We start from the raw sequence: 19,736 nt of genomic DNA, 5'->3' as shown, positions 1-19,736 counted from the left end.
TCATTCAGACAGTGAACTGATCCAGAAACAGTTCGTGTAAACAATTTTAAAAACTACAGATATTCACTCCATTCAGCAGTGAGTCATAAAAAAAAAAACAGAAGCAGTATGTGGGCTATAAATCATCGTTATAGCATTTCTACCAGCGGATGAGTTGCTTGTGTCGTCTTGTTGACGTTATACTAGATGTTTAGCTTCGTACATTATAACAAATAAATATTGAAATGTTAAAAAAAAAGAAGAAGGCAAATAAAGGACAGAGAGAGCAGAGCAGACGTGTCCACTGTTCTCCACCGAATAACCATCGAGGAGGAAGAAAGTGCATCTTCCATCGTTCAGACGCAGCTCAGGCTGAAACCTCTGATCAGGAAAACAATTCCCCCCGATGTTAACAGACACAGCCAGAGGAGCAACACGCAACTATGTCCTCTCACCCCCAAGACAGGAAACAAGCCCTTGAGTATGAGGAAAGGCAATAGAAATGTGTGCATCCACAAATGACAAATGAAATTGCAGCTTCGGTTCATGGAAACGTTGAGACAAGTCCTGCAGCTTTGGTGTCATGGTGGAGTTACACAATGCAGAGTGAACATACTTCACTGACTGGGGGAGCTAGTGGAGCCAATCGGCCATCCCAGAGCACTGGTTACCCTCCAGTAGGTTTAATTTAGGCATAGGCGGATACTATAAAGCTGCGACAGCCGATTATGTTGATTCTCCATTAATCACGTGGTCTATAAAAACACAGTGAAAAATATCAGTTTACCAGAGAGAAGGGGATGTCATCAAAAGTCTTGATATCAGATAACAGTCCAGAATACATTTACTTTAATGTTGGACAAGAAAACGCACCACATTCTCACATTCGAGAAGCTGGAACCATCAAATGGCCTTTTGGATTAGAAAATGACTTCAACGATTAATCGTGTATCACGATAGTTGCAGATTTATTTTGTTTTTTTAGCTTTAAATGCTATATTCTGTTACAACACCCACACTGAACCTTTGGTATCCTGAAGTACTTTCAACAGGGAGACAGCACAGAAAATACAACTATTCTACGTGTGACACAATACAGGCAATAAAGAAACTAACGCATCTAGCCGAGTGGCTTTTTAGAATTTGTAAACACAGTCCCGGTCTCTGAGCCACAAAACTCCGCTAACTGACAGCCGCGGTGCCGGTTATGGGACGCAGCCTCACCGACTGAACCGTTTTCACTGAAAGGCGGTCTTGGGAGAGGCTTTCGCTGCAGTAATTTACGAGTGTGCTGGGAGCCGGCGTGTGTTGTTTAACAGCCGGAGACACGCGCCGCCATCTTTTCCATTCATGGCCAACGATGGAGGTCGGGGGAAATCATTTTCGCTCACACGCTCAGACACACGGCGAACTCCAGCCCAGGATCTCGAATAGCGGTGCCAAAAGAAAGTAACCAAAAAAAACAACAACGCAGAATTTCACTCACAAAGAGGAGTTCTAATACGAGGGGGAGAGGAACAGACACGGGTTTTCTTTGCTGGCTAAAGAATTTTACAGTGAGGATAAGTTTCCCTCTGAAAAAACTGAAAAAGTGTGTGCCATTAGTTTATTGAGTTAATTAGGCAAAGGCTGACAACGAGGGGGACTTAATGAGAGTATTAGGAGTAAATGACTGATTACTAGACATGGCAATAAAGAGGAACAATGCTGTGTTGTGTTTAATTAAGGTCTCTGTAATTATCGTCTGCCTCCATCCAGTAACAGACAAAGCTTTTATATCTTATCCTTAAAATTAGGGCCATTAATGGAGGCAGTAGCCTCAAAAGTGTTGAGGATATGGCCAGCAGTCTTTATCAAATTACTTTCCCAGTTTGAATATACGTGCTACTGGGCCTTGCTGGAAAAAGAGCAGAGGTGTCGAGTCCAACCAATCCTCGGCAAATAAAGGTTTGAAAAAGCAGTCTTGCATGTGAAGGGGTAGATGGGGCTCAGCTCTCCCTGTCACAAGGACTTAAATCAGTAGCATGGCAGGCTCTGTGTGTAGAGGGGAGAGGGTGAGACAGGCAGACACCCCCGTCTTCAGCTCTGGTGTGTCGATCGGACGTGAGTATTTAACTCACATCAAGTAGAAAAAAGTCGGCAAAGAAATTTAAACAATTACCAACTGAATAAAATGGCTTTAGGCAACAAAAACACTATGAGAGGAGAGTGTTGCCTTGTATTACAACAAATGTGTGCGTTTGTGTGTGTGTGTGTGTGTGTGGGATGCTGTTAAGCAACGACCACAGGCAGTAGAATTCATTCTACACAAACACATACTTCTACACCCTTTCTACAATTTCCCCGTCCCGTTAGCTCCGTCAGACGTTGCTTGATTAACATTTAAGTAAGCTAAAATAGGTATAATCGCCTAAATTACTCGTCATGCAATTAAAGCTGAGTGTGCAGCTGTCTTTGCCGTTAACAGCTCCTGTTTCTGCCTGCGCCAGCACATGGACTGGCTGTGAGCTGAAATAAAGAGATGAAAGATGTCCTCAGTCGATTTGTTGATCCACACGTTTAAAAGAATACAGATCTGTCTGTCACTCGTTGTGATAATGAAATGATACTATCCGTGTGCCCAGTGCACGTTTGTGATTCAGCTGCTCCATTGTGTTCCCTGCATGCACAGACAAGAGTGCACAGCCTTTGATTGAGAGACAGATGAGCCTGCTCTGCTTCTTAATGCAGGCTCCTCTCTTAAAGGCTGATTACCGTGTCTTCACACCTCTGAGAAGAGGACTGAGCTGCTTAGCAGTGATGAGAAACTGTGCGGCATACTGGCACAACTACAGCTGCGCATAGCTGGGTTTTTAGGATAAACAGCCAATCCAAACACTTTAGGACGTTCAACCAGCAAATATCTGAAAATCACATCAATAACAATCAAAATTTCTAATAAAATTAAAATGGCAACACAGATATTAACCCTCAATTAGCATTTTCAATCAGTACTTAAAAACCAGGAGTAACATAAAAAGGCTAAAGTTATTCCGGTAGGCTGCAGAACTTCCTCATCTATTGAATCTTTCATGCTCAGCCCTCAATATTTCTGCTTACATAAGGATATTCCTCGAATGATTACAATGTAGTTTGACAACTGAATTCAGATGAGATCAGCCACAATGGGAATAAATTATAAGAGAAACGACACACGACCACGCCACCGTGAGAGGAGTCGTTAAAGGCTGCTGCTTTGACGATAAAAAGTCTTCTTCTTCGTCGTGTACTCTGCTGCAGTCACTCACCTCTTCACCAAATCCAGCTTTCTACCTCGAAGCAAAAGTATAAATAATTAAACTCGGGACGCAGCGAATACCAATTCCCTCATATTACCCAACACCATCACCACGGCTGATTAGGCTCCCTAAGGTCGGTGACTTCATTGGCGGCAATGCGCCTGCAATCCTAACTAGTCGGATCAGAGTGCCGACACTGAGGTTAGCGGGGAGCCTAATGGACTGACAAGAGATCCTCACAGACTGACACAACGGGCTCGGGTCGTCTGCCCTCCCGTCCACACGATGACAAGATAGAGGGAATCCATATGGGGTTGGGATTTTTAATAACGTTCGGTCAAACTTATTTTAACAAAAAATTGGATCATTTAGATACGACGTGTGCATAAAGTAGAGATTTATTCAGAAAGGCTTCCTTGCGGGGAACTACTTGTAGGAGTATGAGGTGTTTAGACGATGGTGTAAAGGTGTAAAGCCGATCCACAGATTCAGCATTGCGCTTACCATATATAGTCGGACTCACAATAGTAACATTTTTTTTAAAAAAGGATGAAAATCAATGCAGTAGAACAAAAAAATATCTTCTTTTTTTCCCACTTATTCTCTCTTCTTGTCAAAGTATAGCGCCTACTAAGCAAGTTAATAATTAACTTGATGAAAACTAGCCTCTTGGCTAACTCTGGCGCATTTACATTCATGTTTTATTAATGTGCATCGTAACCAAATAAACCCCCAAAAAAACATTTAACCATTAACCGACAAATTGAATTCTGACTGACCAATTCAGTTAAACAGCTAAAAGAAATATGAAAAAATGTAAAAAGCTAAAAGGAGAATAGCTGGTCCACCTTAACTGGTCAGCCCACTTTAAGTGAGTCAGAGTCGTCGCTAACTTCAGAGCTAACCACCTTCACTCTAAATCAGCCGTTGTTGTAGCTTCCGCTGTACACACACTGCACGGCTACATTCACAACCATAACGTTACTGTTAACATCATACTCATCGACACACTCACTCTCTTGACCGGACACTCACTGTCTTTACGCTGAACTTGCAACACACTGGCGGAAACCCTGACAGCTGATGTCGGGAAGACTTGCAGCTTAAACCTCGCAGCTAAACTAATAGATGCAGTGGAGACTTAGTGGGAAAGTGGCTGCGTGTGTTCATAACAATGCATGCAACATGGTAGCCGCTGACTCTCCCTGTTTTGCTGTGGTGCTAAATGATGGATTCAACCCGTTTTGTGCATCAGATATCATTGTAGCTGGGCGGCTTGTTAGGCACTAACCGTGTCGGTTAACGGTTGGTTAAAAAAGTTGAATTAGCATCCCTTGTGCCAACATTACCCACAATGCAACTTGACCTTGGAGGGTTCAGATGGAGATTTGGGTGTGTATTGCTAGTAGCGGCTAATGTAGCCTGGAACCACTAGCATCAAGCACGTCTTTCTAACTCCACATCCCCATATTTCTTTCATTTTTAAGCTGACCTAAGTGACAATGAATGGTTTTATACAACTTTTTTTCTCATATGCAATAGTACTCTGCAAGACCTGTAAACAGACATTAATGTGTAAAATCTGCGGTGCAATCAAAACTGAAGCAGTCACACTAAAACACACCACAGCTGTGAAATAAGCTGCACCGGTCGTCTCATATCACGGCACACGACACAGAATCAAGCAGCACCGTGTCGCAGCTGGATCAAACCATTATTAGCTGATATTGTGCAGTTAATGTATCTATATGACTGGAGCTCATAATGAGAGCGGCTCCATTGTCCTGCAAACTGTTTCCTCCCCATACTGGGCATGCTGACACTCTCAAGACTGCCCATCTCTGTCTGGCCCAATTGACTGATGGATTTCCAAACTGTGCATCAGCTAAAGCTATTAAGTGGTCTACTGGAGCAAAATGACTTCACTGTTCCCCGAGTGCAACATCAGGCTCAGCAATTCCTGCCTGCTCTTGTCTAGGGCCGCCGTGACAAAGTTAATTTCTTGCCAGACAAGCAGAACCTCGTATGCCGACACACACACAATAAATAAAAAAATAAATTAAATAAAAAACTGAATCATCTGAATGACTCTATTTTCGCCATTTGCTTTTTGAAAAGATGTTGGTCACATGAGGTGACCCATGCCAAATGAGTTTCTCTTTTCATGCTTCGACATTGGCGAAGAAATAGACCGATATTGTGTTGGAAGCCGCTGTGAAGTACAATAACTAGCTACAATGGATTACCCATTCACTATGGCAGAGTAAGGACTCAATACAAGGCGTGCACTATTCGGGGAAAACTTAACTCAATCCAGAAAACAGTCTGCGTTGATAAACCTCTTTTGCTTATTGCAAGAACACATAAAATGAACCATGAAAATACAAGCTGCATGTTTATTTCTGAATGAAGATGTGGGAAAGGACTTAGAGGATGCACACTCTATCCTGCCCTGCGTTATTCCCGGTCACATCAAAGTGTTTGGAGATAAATCCACTATATTCATGATTACAGGCTGGATGGAGCACGCGTCTCGTGGCACACTGTGTGACTCAAGTTCGCTTGCCAAGGTTTGCCCAACAAAGAAGCTGATTTCAGAGTCCCGAGCTCTAGCTGTGGCTTCATCCTCCAAAGACTTGTTAATGTGCAGTGTTGATGCAATGCAGACGAAGGATATTGCAAAAAAAAAAAGAAGGGAAGATCTACCCGAGGAAGGCGCTCCCTAAAGTAAGCTCCCTGCAAATGTGGAATAAAGAACTAAAAATCTGTGCCTGTCGATATAATTGCTTTTGTGCAATCATGCGTTACATCGGAAAGTCAAAAGGGATTCAGTTCTTTTTGTACATAATGGGCTGTAAAGTGTCAGCGTGCACTAAACACGAGAATATTCTACAGTCTGCACACCACCTATAGTCATCCCACTCACAGATAACACACAGTGTGTAGTGGTATATCCTAAAGATTTCAAATACAGCACAGTACACTGTCTTAACATGTTGTCTTGACATAGAAGAAAGGACTCAGCATGACATTTTTACACACCTGGGAACTGGAGTCCTGTTGTTTATATCGACGGCTCAGGTTTCTATTTACCACCGTCTGAGTTCAGCAGTTTATTTTACCACCACATCGCTAAATGGATGTATTGTACATGATCAGGCAATATTGTGCTTTAATTGTACTCCTCACAGTAAAAGTTTTAACATGCTTTTGTTCATTTCGTGATACACGGCGACAGTGAAAAGGTTCACCTTGTCTCATTCAATGAGACTATTCTGAGCGGCCTCCGTATTTAGATGGTTTCATTCACTGCGATAGAAAGCAAAGATCACGATGAGGAGCAGGATCGCAGTCAAGGTGGCTTTGCTAATTTTGACGATATCATATGCCCATAAAAAAAACAATCAGGTGCATTCATAGCAACTCACAAAGAGAAACTGAAACATGATTTGACAATTGTATTACTGGGCTCTTCCAGACATTTAAAAGAAGAAAAAAAATCTATTATTTTGAATGAAAAGAATATAAATTGACCTGCTGTTGAAGGTCTGGTCGCTGCTAAAAGCTGGTGAGCAGCTTGTCATTAAAATGAGAATAGCTGGTCCACCTTAAAGGTCAGTCCACCTTAAGTGAACCTGGGGCACAGTTGACCCTTTAATCAGCAGGTGGCAAGACAGGAACTTGGCTTGGGTCTTGTAGCATTTACTCACCGACAAACAACCTAAACTTTACTTACACACACACACACACACACACACACACACACACACACACACACACACACACACACACACACACACACACACACACACACACACACACACACACACACACACACACACACACACACACACACACACACACACACACACACACACACACACACACACACACACACACACACACCTAAAATAATAACCACATTTCTCTCTCACTGAGAAATGTGAAAAATAAACTATGGACTACTACTCTTATTACGAGGCATGATCTGTCTCCATGTCACATGTGCACAATAATGTGACCAATAATCAGTGAGTTAAACACCAGTGTGATGAGTACATTTACATAATGTCACAAATGGCACAAATTTACATAATGGCAAAAACAAAAAAAATTGACTAATCAGGCAGTTAATATGTGGTGAATATTTTATATATTGTGAAGAGGCTTTTTAAAGATGATTTTTTGGGGGCCATTTTGCCCTACTTTTATATACAGACAGACAGACAGACAGACAGACAGAGAGAGAGAGAGATCTTCCGTTCTGCATGATGACTTCCTTTAGTTTTACACCTATAACTTCTACTAACTCAGAGGCTGAAAGTCGGGTATTTAACTGGAGCAAACTGTCGAGGCTTGTTAGTCACACATCTCGTCCCGTCCCCTCCGTTGTAGTGAGCGGGGGTCTCTCCGCGGTGCCTCTTTGTCTGGGGGCCTTATCTGGCTCTAAAGCGCCGAGCTCAGCGCCGCCGTCTCTGCTGGCATGGGGATGCAGGCCAGGCCTGCCATCCCAGATAAACCTCCCTCTGTTCTCCCCGCAGCCCAGCAGGCTTCATGTTTGCCGCAGGTGTCAGAGAAAATGTTCCCATAGCTATTAGACTTTAGCGCTGCCGGTGACATGTTGGCACCTCTGATGGGAGACGATTTAGGTTGGGGGAGAGTGATGGCGGGGGAGACGGACACGACGACTTAGGGACAAGACAGAACGAGGGGGGAAAAAGGTCAAACCGGCTTGGCCACCAAAACTGAAAAATAACGGATGAAAGTTATTGTTTTCCTAACCAAAGTATATAAAACCAGATGATAAGAAATCAATATCTCCATGCCCAGACGGAGTCAAGCTTGAAATAATTGCCTGTAACGGTTACCGTACACTATAAGAACAATGTATCCAAAAGTTTTAAAAAAAAGTGTCAGGTTGTTGTAACCACACAGTAATGATGGTTGTTGCTCCTGCTGTTCCCAAACTGTCACCAGGGGGAAAACCTTGTTAGGCTGAGTATTCAGCAGCCATACTGTTTCCAGGTGGCAGGAAATTGGATACAAGGAGACATAAGTGAATGCATTGACAATTTCTCTCCTTAAAAACAGAACAATAAATATTACATATGGGTAAAAGAAACAGTTAAATCCTACGTTTCCGCTTCTTTTACATAAAAGGCAAGCAGAGTTTGCCTTTTATGAAAAAGTGAAACATTTGTGGTCTTAAGAAACAAGAGCAGAGAAGTGAGGCTGCCACTAATGATCGCTTAAGCCCTAATGTGTCAATTATCTTCTCAAATAATTAATTAATCGTTGACTCTTGCAAATTATGTTTTGTTTTATCCGACCAACAATCCAGAGCTTGAACATATTCAGTTTGCCATAATGCTAAGACAAGAAAAAGCAGCACATTTTGACATTTGAGAGGCTGAAACCATTAAATAGTTACTTGAGAAATGGCTTTAACGTTTAATATATTAATATACATAATTAAAATAGTACATTTTCTATCAGTCAACTAATCGATTCATTGTTGCAGGTTTAGTTTGTAGTTCAAACTCTTTCAAATGTCAAGACGTAAGTGAACACGAATGATACGTTTGATATTATGCCTTCCAATTATTGAAATATCAGATGTCTCTCGTGTATAAAAGATAAAAAAATGTATCTGTGAGTGAGGCCACCTTTTCATCAACATACAACAAGCAGCCCATCTGGGAACACTGAAGCCAATGTTAACGTGAGGACAAACACCACCTTGCCAGGCAGAGAGCGGGACGCTGAACCGGCAGATTAGACCACCTGGCCCTGCCAGACTGTCGGCCTATTTATACCCAGACAATCATTTACACAGACAAACAGAGAGCCAGGGTGGAGCAGCTCTGTGTGACACCCCCATGGTGAAGAAAAACTATTTCAAAAAGAGCCACTGCCTTCTCTTTCCCTGGAAGGTTTTCCCAAAAGAGTGAACTAATGACAGAGTCTTCCTCTGCCACCAGGAAACTCCTCCATGTGATGTTTTACAAAGTGAATACACAGCAAAAAAGATGCTACATTTGAAATTCAGAGCATTAAAAAAACAGCAAAGAAGTGGAGCAATGGCATCCCGAGTAGAGAAGGCAGTCGCTCTCCGCCGTCGCCATGTTGAGAGCCGTGTGGAGGCAATCTCTCAATCACAGATAGGCTCTGAATTTGGATACGGATAATATCTGATTGAATATGACACTTGAGAGACATATTTCATGATGAACACTTGACATGAATAAAATAAACTCATTCTTCCAAGCTGACAGTAACGATGTGGCCTATATACGCTACATGCGATGAAGCCTTTGATTACACTGTAGTTTGATCAGTCATGCTGTCAAAGTTGGTGTCAGATGTCAGAAAAACGCAAGAAGCAACTCTCCGAAATCAAGCAACATCTACAAAACAACAAGCAGAAGTGTGGCTGAATGTGGGCATGAACTGAAATATGCTTTCTGTAATATCTGCTCTGCAAATTCAAAAAGGTAGCAATCGTACAATTTCACAGTAAACCACACTGCAATTAAACCAGGCAACGACTTGTTTGAATTCAAAACCCCCAAAGAGCTCGATTTTTTGCTCCTGCCGTGGCTGACATTTTCCCATTAGTGGCATGGGCGCGTAATTTGGTGGCACCAATATTTCATCTCGGAGAGCGTTTCCCACAGTAATGAACATGTCACCAAATTAAATTAATGTGTCACTGTGTTCAACAGATCAAATGAAAGTAAAGAATTTGAATCACTCAGACATTACATATCAGACCTATTATCACAGTTCGTATAACCGTTGTGACAGCTTATGTTTGCAACCTGGATTTGTACAAAGATTTAACGTCATTAACTCTGCAATGTCACTTTAAACATCCGCTTGCTTTGTTCTCACCCAAATAACGAGGCTTAGACTGAAAGACGTGACTGTGATATTGTGATGAGTGAGGAAAACAACCATCAGCAGATTATGAGTTGACGTAAACGACATCTTGAGACGAGACAAAAGCTGCAAATCTATTTGAAACAAATCACACTCGCACACTCTTGAGATTCTGGATCAGCGTGCTATAAACAACATTGAGGTGTTAGCGGTATCACTTTGTATACAGGAACGATCCGGTGTCTCAGGAGCTTGATACCATCAAGACGCATGATTGCCAAAGCCTGCTTCTTTGCACCTCGGTTATTATTACTTCCTATAGTTACACAGCGGTGTGGCCTGAAGAAGTTAAGTTAAGTTCAATTGTCTTTGCGGGAGTGACGACCCAGAGACAAACCGATAGTGCTCTTTTCGACTCCTTTGGGAAGCAAGCACAGCGGTTAGCAGCCGAGCCGTTAGCTCCTGAAACAAATGTGGGGAAATGGCGGTGAAGGCGGTGAACTGCTTTCTCATTCAACGTGGTTGAATCTCAACGAGGTGCCTGGACTTGAAAATGACACCCACTACAGTGGCAATGGGAGAACATAATTGTCCAATTATAGCCAAGTATATAAATCACATGCTCAACTAAACACATCCACAAACGTCAGGCTTGTGAGAGGGAAGAATGGAATTTGGAGGAGCTGGTTGGCAGATTTTTTTTTTCCCTTTAAACGTTCAACACAAAGTAGTAAAACTTCTATCAGAAAAGCGGGTATCCTCTTGTCTGAACTTTCTCCAGCTGCCCTCACATCTCTTGCCCAGTCGCCATCAAGGAAGCGGCTCCACAAACTCTTCCTTGATGAGACCAAAAAATCCTGAATAAAACAACTAAAATCACGGGTCCAGTCTGTGCATTGTGATACAAGTATTGGTGTGGAAGAGAGAGCTGGTGTGTGTGTGTGTGTGTGTGTGTGTGTGTGTGTGTGTGTAGGTGTGTGTAGGTGCTTCAACAGCCTACTAGATCTCCAGCCTTCTCTTTTCAAAACACAAAAGGCTGGAGGCAGAGATGAGTGGAGGTTATCGTAATTAGCTACCACCATCACAAAACTGCTGCTGTGGAAAATAGTAGAGAAAAAGACATTAGAGATTCTCATGAAGTGTTCACTGAACCGAGTGGTGACTCTCTTACTTTTTAGACTGCATGACTCTGCCCACTTGCTTGTCATATTGTGCAGTTATAATACATCCAAACACAAATAGAGACACTGGGGAGGCTCCAACGACGAGAGAAGAAGAAAGTAGGTTAAAGGGTTAAAGCTTGACGACCAGTGTTTATTAAGTGTGTGTTAAATGGAGACTGCACATGAGTTCCATTAACTTGGCATTTATGTTGTTTTTATGCAACCGTCATAAATGTTCGGCTTAGTCCTCTGGCAATCACAGCTGTTCTGCTCTTTGTTGGCAGAGACGTGAGAGGATAGTACTGAGCCTGGGAAACAGGTGGAGCTAAGTGGAGCTAATTTACTGACTGTGTGTGTGTGTGTGTGTGTGTGTGTGTGTGTGTGTGTGTGTGTGTGTGTGTGTGTGTGTATCGCAAGAGAGTCGTGAGAAAGACAGAGCCAGACAGACTGACACATGGAGCAAAGGTGAGTGCTAATATTAGTCTGCTGCTGCTGTCGGTTTGGGCGATAGGTTAACAATATGAACCACAATCCTAAAAATAAAAAACATGCTCTTCCTCTGTCTGTGCATCTTTGCTCGAAAAGAAATCAGTGGCAACCGTAGTTGCTGCAATTCTTTCTTGGATGTCTCTCAAAACTACACTTGTAGTAGTTTAGTAGTCGTAGTCTGCCTGTCAGACCGTGCAGGTGAGGATAATCACGATGCATCTTTGATTCTTAATTCTGATTCTTAAATGAATCCCTGATGAGCACCTATGGCAGGCAATGAGGCTCCAAAAACTAAAATGTGGAGGTGTTGGTCGCTTTGGTTAAAAAAAAAAAATCAAGGTGTTATTTTAGTTCAGATTTATTGAGAACGAGCACAGAACAGTGTGGCCTCTACCGTTACTCCCTCACAGTAGAATACTAAAGTTTAAACCTCGCAACAGGACAGGAGATGGAAAATAGCAGTAGCAAAATGCACTAACACTTGACAGAAAATGGCTCCATCCGATTGTTGAATGAGTAATTGAGAGCGATTTGTCCTGGTCTGTAAAATGTCTGCACTTGTAACCGTATCACCGGAAATATCCTCTCCGCTTCACACAGACAGCAGTACCCGGGTAGCTCTGACATGTCAAATAGCTGTTCTTAGTAATAACAAGGAAGAGGTCGATGAACTTTCTATTTATAAGTATCCCTGGTAGTGTGTACTGCACGTGTGTGTGGTCACGTTGCCGAGTCGAGCAATCTGCTCTGCAGCAACAATCAAAGACAACAGCACATCAGTATTTTGAGAGTGATTTAAAGAAAGAGAACAGAGAGAAAGCTCTTATCGCATCTAACAGCCGGCTCTCGTGGGTGTTTTTAGAGACGGGATGACCAGAAAATCAAAAACATCTCGCGGTGACAAAAGGATTCTTTCTGTGACGCAAAACTCTCAAGTATAGCAGCGGAAAAAAAGGAAGGCGTTGCTCAAATCCAATCTTTCACCGAGAAAGTTGTTTTCTTTTTCTCTGACAGCTGCAGTGGCCGACGTTCTTCTGTGACCAGTTTAAAAAAAAAACGGGAGCTTTGACCCATTTGCTCCCTGGTTGGGTGTTAAACTAGGACATTATACTGTCTACCGAGTATAACATGGAAGTCTAGCGCGTGTAAAATTAGAACGAGGACATAATCAGCAACCAGCTAATATTGGAGTTCAGGATCCCAATTTCCTTCCGTATTGGCGACATAAATCACTTTCAAGTGGTGGTAAAGACAGAGTGAGCTATACTGGAAATAATTGCTCTGTGTGGCTGAAAAGCTGAAGAAACTTTTGTCTATCTGGTCTTAGAGAGCATGATTGACCAACGGAGCAAGAGGAACTGGAGCTTATTCTGCCCTTTGATCAATTTTCCACTCTGGGTACCAGCATAGAATAAGAATCACCCCAAACAATCAGGAGCTATGACCGACCATGGCAATAAGGTTTGTCTGGTATTATTAGTTGTGGTTATGCAGAAGAGCAAATCCATGTTTATATACAAACACACACAATAGAATTAGGACACCAAGACACCGTTCACATTACGGCTCAGTACAATGGTCGCTCTTCATTTTAGTGCTTAATGCTGTCACGCTCCACTCTGCATGATTATGAATGAGTGTAGCGGCTCGTATCAATGAGTCCCGCTTCAGACAGGTAGCATCAAGCATTGTTGACTCGAGCTGCTGTGCAAATGAGCTCGGTTGTTAGTTTGGAACAGTTGATAACAGGCATTTAACAGGGCAACGCTGCCAACATGTTTTTTTTTTGGGGGGGGGGGGGGGGGGAGATCATGGAAGGATATACAGACACAAATCTTTTGATCTTCAGCTGGAGATGATGCATTTTGAAGTTTTAAAAGCTAAATGCAGAAAAACAAGCAGGAGATCCAGCCAAATCTTTAAATCTGACACCTCATCCATATGCCATATGGTCCACATTTAAACTGCAGCCCATGTAGTGGAGTCTATACCTGTCATTCTAACAGACTGGGTCAGGATGCACAGGTGGGTCGCAGGAGATTCACAGTCTGTTATTTAACATCGATATTTGCAGAGCACCTTTGAGCCACATGCCGGAACATGAAAGTTGGTATTGTTCTGATAATTGTAGTCGACTTTGAATCTAATTTGAAAGGCCAGGGTACAATCTGTTTGTTTGACTGATGACAGGAAATGAAAAGAATGAGACGGTAACTGCCGAAAATCTATTTATTTGGTCTCATTTCTAGATGATTTAACATGCGTGTATGTTTTCAATAACACATGCATAAAACAAAGCTGCCATTTATCGAACGTACATCTCTTTGAAATGACTAGTTTACCCGTTGAAGATAATATAAGGTGATGTGGAAATGGTCAGGCACGATACGCACCAATGTGTTCTTCTAAAGAAAGGGAATTGGTTTGTGATGTTTTGTCATTTTGAATAAGGTCTATACAGTCCACATGCAAACATAATCCATATGGACTCCACTGCATGTACCACAACTTGAATGCGACCCACGAGGACTCAGATGTTTGGGAGGAAGCTGTGCTGTGTTTCAAAACTGTAAATAGGACTAGATGAAATAATGAAGCCGTATTGCCCGTTCAATTACACCTTCAATTAAACGGTCATTTAAATGTCCAATCAGAGCGTCCTCAATGTAGATTGTTGTTCAGCAATCCTAACCATGCATTGCTTTTTAAAAGGAGTTATCATTTTAAGAGACATGATGGTGATATGCCTTTAATTCCTAAATTAAAACAGAGGTTAGATAATTATGGCATAGACAGAAAAATACACTGCAGTATATTCAAATGAGCAGGGCTCTAATTTGAGCACGTGCCCAAAGATAGGCGGGGTATAGCTGGGGAAACGCTATTTGACATGCAGCCCACATCTCCAGTAGTTAGTAGTTCTTAGGCAACAGGTAATTAGAGGAGATACCACTGCTGTTAATCTGCAGCTGGATCTGAAGGCAGGTTCCAGTGTTTAACAGCCTGAGAGCAAAGCAGCACCTGGGACAACAAAGAACAGCAGATATCCTGCAAACAACTCACTTTAAGCGCTGTTTCAGCCCCTTCTTCTACTCTGTAGCCGAGGACATTTCCACTTCAAATCTCTTACAAAACATAACAGACATCAAATAATAACGACACGACAGATGTTCGTGTAGGCACTCTACCGGTGCAGGTGCAGTGCTACCTTTGAAGAACAACCGAAAAAGCAAAGCAACAACAACTTTCACAGCAGAATGACACTGAAGATAAACTAAAAGGACTGAAATAATTTGAACTGATAAATTCAACCTACGCAATCATTTTTCTTTTCTTTTTTCTTCTACAACAGGTCCCCTGCTAAAGCTATGAAACTAATTAACACTGTGTTCGATTTGGAAATAAATCATTGGAAATAGTCACAATTAGAGATTTGAGCAATAAAAATGGCGAAAACGTCGCCTCAGAATCATGCAGATAAAACCTAAAAAAAGCACATTACATAAGGCAGTGGCGGATCACTGTCTCAGTCACACTAAACAGGAAGCCATGGAGATCGTACCTTCGTTGTTGACGTCATACAACAGATTGTCTGAAGCGCCGGCCCACTGCACTCTGGCACAGAGGACGTTGCAGTAGTTTGGCTTCATCTCTGGTCCTGCACAACACAAAAGCAGAAAAAACGTCACGGCTCTCAGTCAGCTTTAGCACTCACCATTAAGTCCGTTTTTGATATGGCACATTTCAGTTTTGGACGCTAAAGCGCAGCCTTAAGGCAGCTTCCACACTGACAACAGCTCAAGCCTCGTCACTCATTTCAATGAGACCGCTGCTTCGGCTCGGCGGGGGGTCTTGTCGCAGAGGGATCGGGCAAAACAAATCGGTTCTGGCCTCTTTTTTTTTTTTTTTGTCCCCACAGCACAATGTTGGGTCATTAACCAAAACACACTTTCCAATCAAATACGTGCAAGCACAGAGGAAAGTGAAATACCTTGCGGCGTGGATCTCGTAGCATTGCACTAATTTGCTGCCTATCATGCATGGAGGAGAAAATTATTACTTCTGTGATTAACTTTCCAGAGCTGTACAATCAAAAGCTCAGAGGAGTACAAGGACATGAACCACTGTCTTTGCATTCTGAACCGTCATCCTGGGCTCGTTCGTCTGTATTTCATCTTCTTTACTTGCACCCTGCGGCAAAAATCGCTCACACTTACACAACCCCTTGGCTTGCATTGGGGTTTTTTTCATCGCGCATTCGTCGGTGTGAAGGTCTCCAATGCAGCGCTGAATGCTGAGATGATGATGCTGCTGCTGCTGCTTTAATCCCAGAACATTTGTGAATGAGGAATAAAAACTACCGCAGCAGACTACTGGGTACAAATTGGCAAATAAGCAAAATAGGAATCATATAACCCAGAAGACACATTACAATCCAGGCTGCTCACTAATTAGAGCCACAGAGTGAATCTAAAGCTCTACAGGCCACTATAATAGGAACGGCTATTTACTACAGCATAAGAGAGGGAGAACAGAGCTGCTATAGACCCAGTAGGGTTAGGGTTTGGGGTTTTCAGCGGATTAAAAACAATGTATTTTGTATTTCCCTCCATTACAGTGGCTAGATCCCCAAAGAGTGAAGGCTGGAGTTAATGTGATTTGTATAAAAACTGCTTCTTCAGATGTGGATTACACGGGCATGCTCAGAATGTACAAACACCACAACGGGGGCATGAATAGGTGTGCTGGTTCTGCTGAGAGGAAAACCAGACGTGCGTGATGTTTATTTCTTCGCTCTCAGCTGACAAAGACGCCTCCTGATAATCAGACTGAATGGCCATTTGGTTTCACTTCGTTCATTTAGCCCGACACTTTGTTCATTCAGGTGAGCTGCTTTCTTGTTTTGTTTCACCTCGAACCAATCAGCGGCGACTCTAGCGACCTCTTTCAGCCGCTGAACAAAATCGATGTGTTGGCAGAAATTCAGAGTAATTCTAATGAAGATTATTGTGAAATTCACTGGGTGATTTTACATTTTCCTGCTTCCTGTGATGTTCAGGTGGTACCGAGCCATTCCACCGTCCGGGGTCATAGTATGATGACTCTGTCCCGAGCCAAATCTCTGACTAGCCTCCACCCATGCCTATCCACACCCTCCTCGACGTTTGGCTCACACACTTGCAAAGAAACCAGTCGCAGTAATGAGAATCGATGGGGGTGTTAAAAGTATTGGCAGTCCGGCCCGGGATGCTGCGGTCGGTGGCGTCTTTATTAGTCTGGTCTCTAGCCTGCCAGCTCTAAATAGCAGGGCATTGATCAGAAGGTGAGGCCGGGCTGAATCCAGCCCTTTAATTGCTTGTGTCGCTCCTCGTTCTCACTGCAACAGCTTTCAGTCGCCTGCCAGGTAAACCGAGGCCACCGTCATGCAGCGAGGCGGAGGTTAAGGCTTACGCGAGAGGGGGGGATGTCTTAAAGTCATGGGGAATTTAACATCATATTCATCTTCATCAGTCGAGAGCCAGAAAGAAGCAGCACACACACACACACACTTATGGCTTCTCTCAGCAACCCAGGCACAGATATTAATATGCTCATTATTATATAATTCTCTCTGAATTTCTCAAATTTGGCAAAGGATGTCCCTTCTTCAACGGAGTGAAGATTCCTCACAGTCCTTAGTGCCTCAGATCTCATAGACAACATTGCTGAGCAACGGTCTGTATTCCATTAATGAACGCAGTGACATTTAACCACTTAGTCTGATGATTAACATGAGCTACTGAAACATGCATGAACATAGATTATACAAAACATACATACTGAATATTGACGCAGCGATTAAATGCAATTTAATATATCTTTAAAAGCATTTCCACGATATCATTCAGGAACTTAGCGCTTCAGAGTACAGAGGGAACCAGTACAGACTGCTACTGTACGACAGAGAAAAGGTCTGATGGCGTCTCATCATGTTGTCATCCCTACTCATCACATACTGACGCATTGTCAACTTCAAAATAACTCAACAACACTATATGACTAGAACACCGGCCTCGAACTCCGGTCTCTGGTCGTCCTGCGTTTGTTTGACCAATCTGCCTCCACTCAACTCTATGTTGATTGTTTTTGGTCTTCACACCATGTCATCACACTCCCGGAGAATGTTCTCTGATCATTTATTAATGACAGTGATGGATTTACTCTGTCGCTACTTGAAAGCCTGGTGTGTACAGATGCTAAAGGGTGACTTGTGCATCAGCATCAAATGCCAACGAGCGTGACAAAGCGTCTGCATTCGACTCCCTGGTGAAGGAGAAGTGGACTGAGAATATAGAAGAGGCAGGCAAGAACTTACCAAAAATCATTTTGTGTGTCTGTGCGCAACCCCCCCAAAAAAACCTTTAGGTGATAAGCCTCGACTTAAAGTCCCACCTTCAAATGCATTGTGTTACTGAACAGCTGACTTTACAGTAAACAAACAAGCAGGAAAGGTACAGTACATGCCTTGGTCTTGCTGAAGCCCTTCTGATCAATACCCAAGACTGTGTCCCTTTGACACGATAGACAAAATTATTTCAAACGTGAAATCATTCACTCATTCACTACTCCTTATAGTCACTTTCAACGGACTTCACTTTACAGAACTATATAGTGATGAAGTGAGCTCATAAGCTAAATAAAAAAACACTTTTGGACACTACTCGGGGCATTTTCTCTGCACAGCTAATTACGTCATTGCTGTCCCACAATTAAAGGAGATATTTGTGTAGTTACCGGATTGGAAAATGCTCTTCGTGAATTTAATTCCCCTGTTAAGCAGCGTATATTTCTACAGCTTTTATTGTGAAAGGGAACAGAAGGAGTAACGGTATGCGCTTGCCCTGCCGTTGTCAATCCGGGGCGTATTTTCTCAAATTATTAAATACAAAGTTCTTTGTGGCCATTTGTGTTGTTGCGCTGCTTACAATAAATAACATTTTTTGTATCTAGCGCGGTCTAATTACTGAAATGGAAGATGAATCCCCTCCCCTATAAAATCATGAAGGTTTTTTTTTTTCCCCCATGCTTTTACAAAAGGTAGCAGCTCTTACTTTTGTGTCAAAATGATATAACTTACATTATCTCAGTGTGTGTATTATGAGGTTTCAATATTATACTGCTTAATAACTCATTCTATTCAAGGAAATCAATTGTCTGGAAGATGATGAAAGAAACATTGCAATAAAGTATTAAAATATATTCAAGAAAATCTAGTTATTGTCAATTTCAGTCCCTAGGAAAATAAACATATTCATAAGTAAAGCTTCCAGTGAGTTACCTGCTGGAGAACAATTTCCTTCTTCAGGTCTACCCATCTCTGACTCCAGCACTAGAGCGCTCTGAGGGAGGTAAAAACCAGTGAAATCATTCTACACATTAAGCAGATGTCTGGCTGCTTCGGACGAGGAGCTCTGTCAGAGTTGTATCCTGGCTTTAGGGTTGGAGTCATTTCAGATGTCTTGGCAGCTAATCAGCCGCTATCTTTCATCAAAAAGTCAAAGTGACAGGGCTAAGCCTATTTCAACAGAATCTACCGGGGTGAGATTGTGTTTCAGTTGTACAGTCATTCAACGCTTTAGTGTTTGTGAGGCTTGAGAGGAATCACATAAACCAATTCAGTGCGTGACATATTTCTGGATGCAAGCCTGCAAAGGATTTATTTTTTTCTTTCCGGATGTAACACGGGTAAATAAAAAGGTTTGCTTCGTATGTTGCTCCTTCTATAATCCGACAAATAAAAGCCCCATCCAGATAAAACCAGAAAAGCAAGACAGACTAATCAAATCGGAACAAACTTGAGACACAAGTTTCTAATTCCAGTTCCCAATAGCTTGAAATATGTAGATGTCATTCATCGGACATGGAGGGTAAAGTATGCAAGGATGTTGTGACCACTTTCTGCTAT

At 42.4% G+C, this 19,736-nt stretch overlaps 1 protein-coding gene across 4 annotated transcripts in view; it reads right to left on the bottom strand.

The window, feature by feature from the left end:
- The window catches only part of enox2 (ecto-NOX disulfide-thiol exchanger 2), a 146,171-nt gene that overhangs the window by 117,450 nt on the left and 8,985 nt on the right, over positions 1–19,736 (bottom strand). For all 4 annotated transcript variants that reach the window (XM_076102932.1, XM_076102930.1, XM_076102933.1 and 1 more), the window contains exon 2: positions 15,354–15,449. Coding sequence is in view for 3 of the 4 variants with exons in the window: in XM_076102930.1 (XP_075959045.1) it covers positions 15,354–15,441 (88 nt within the window). In the remaining variant the exon portion in view is untranslated. The remainder of the gene's footprint in view (positions 1–15,353; positions 15,450–19,736) is intronic.

The sequence above is a fragment of the Anarhichas minor genome, unplaced genomic scaffold (genome assembly GCF_050575085.1).
Source record: "Anarhichas minor isolate MPS153535 unplaced genomic scaffold, ASM5057508v1 ptg000028l, whole genome shotgun sequence".
In the NCBI taxonomy this organism is placed as follows: Eukaryota; Metazoa; Chordata; class Actinopteri; order Perciformes; family Anarhichadidae; genus Anarhichas; species Anarhichas minor.
Note: the sequence above shows the minus strand (reverse complement) of the source record. Positions and strands in the feature narration are given on the sequence as shown.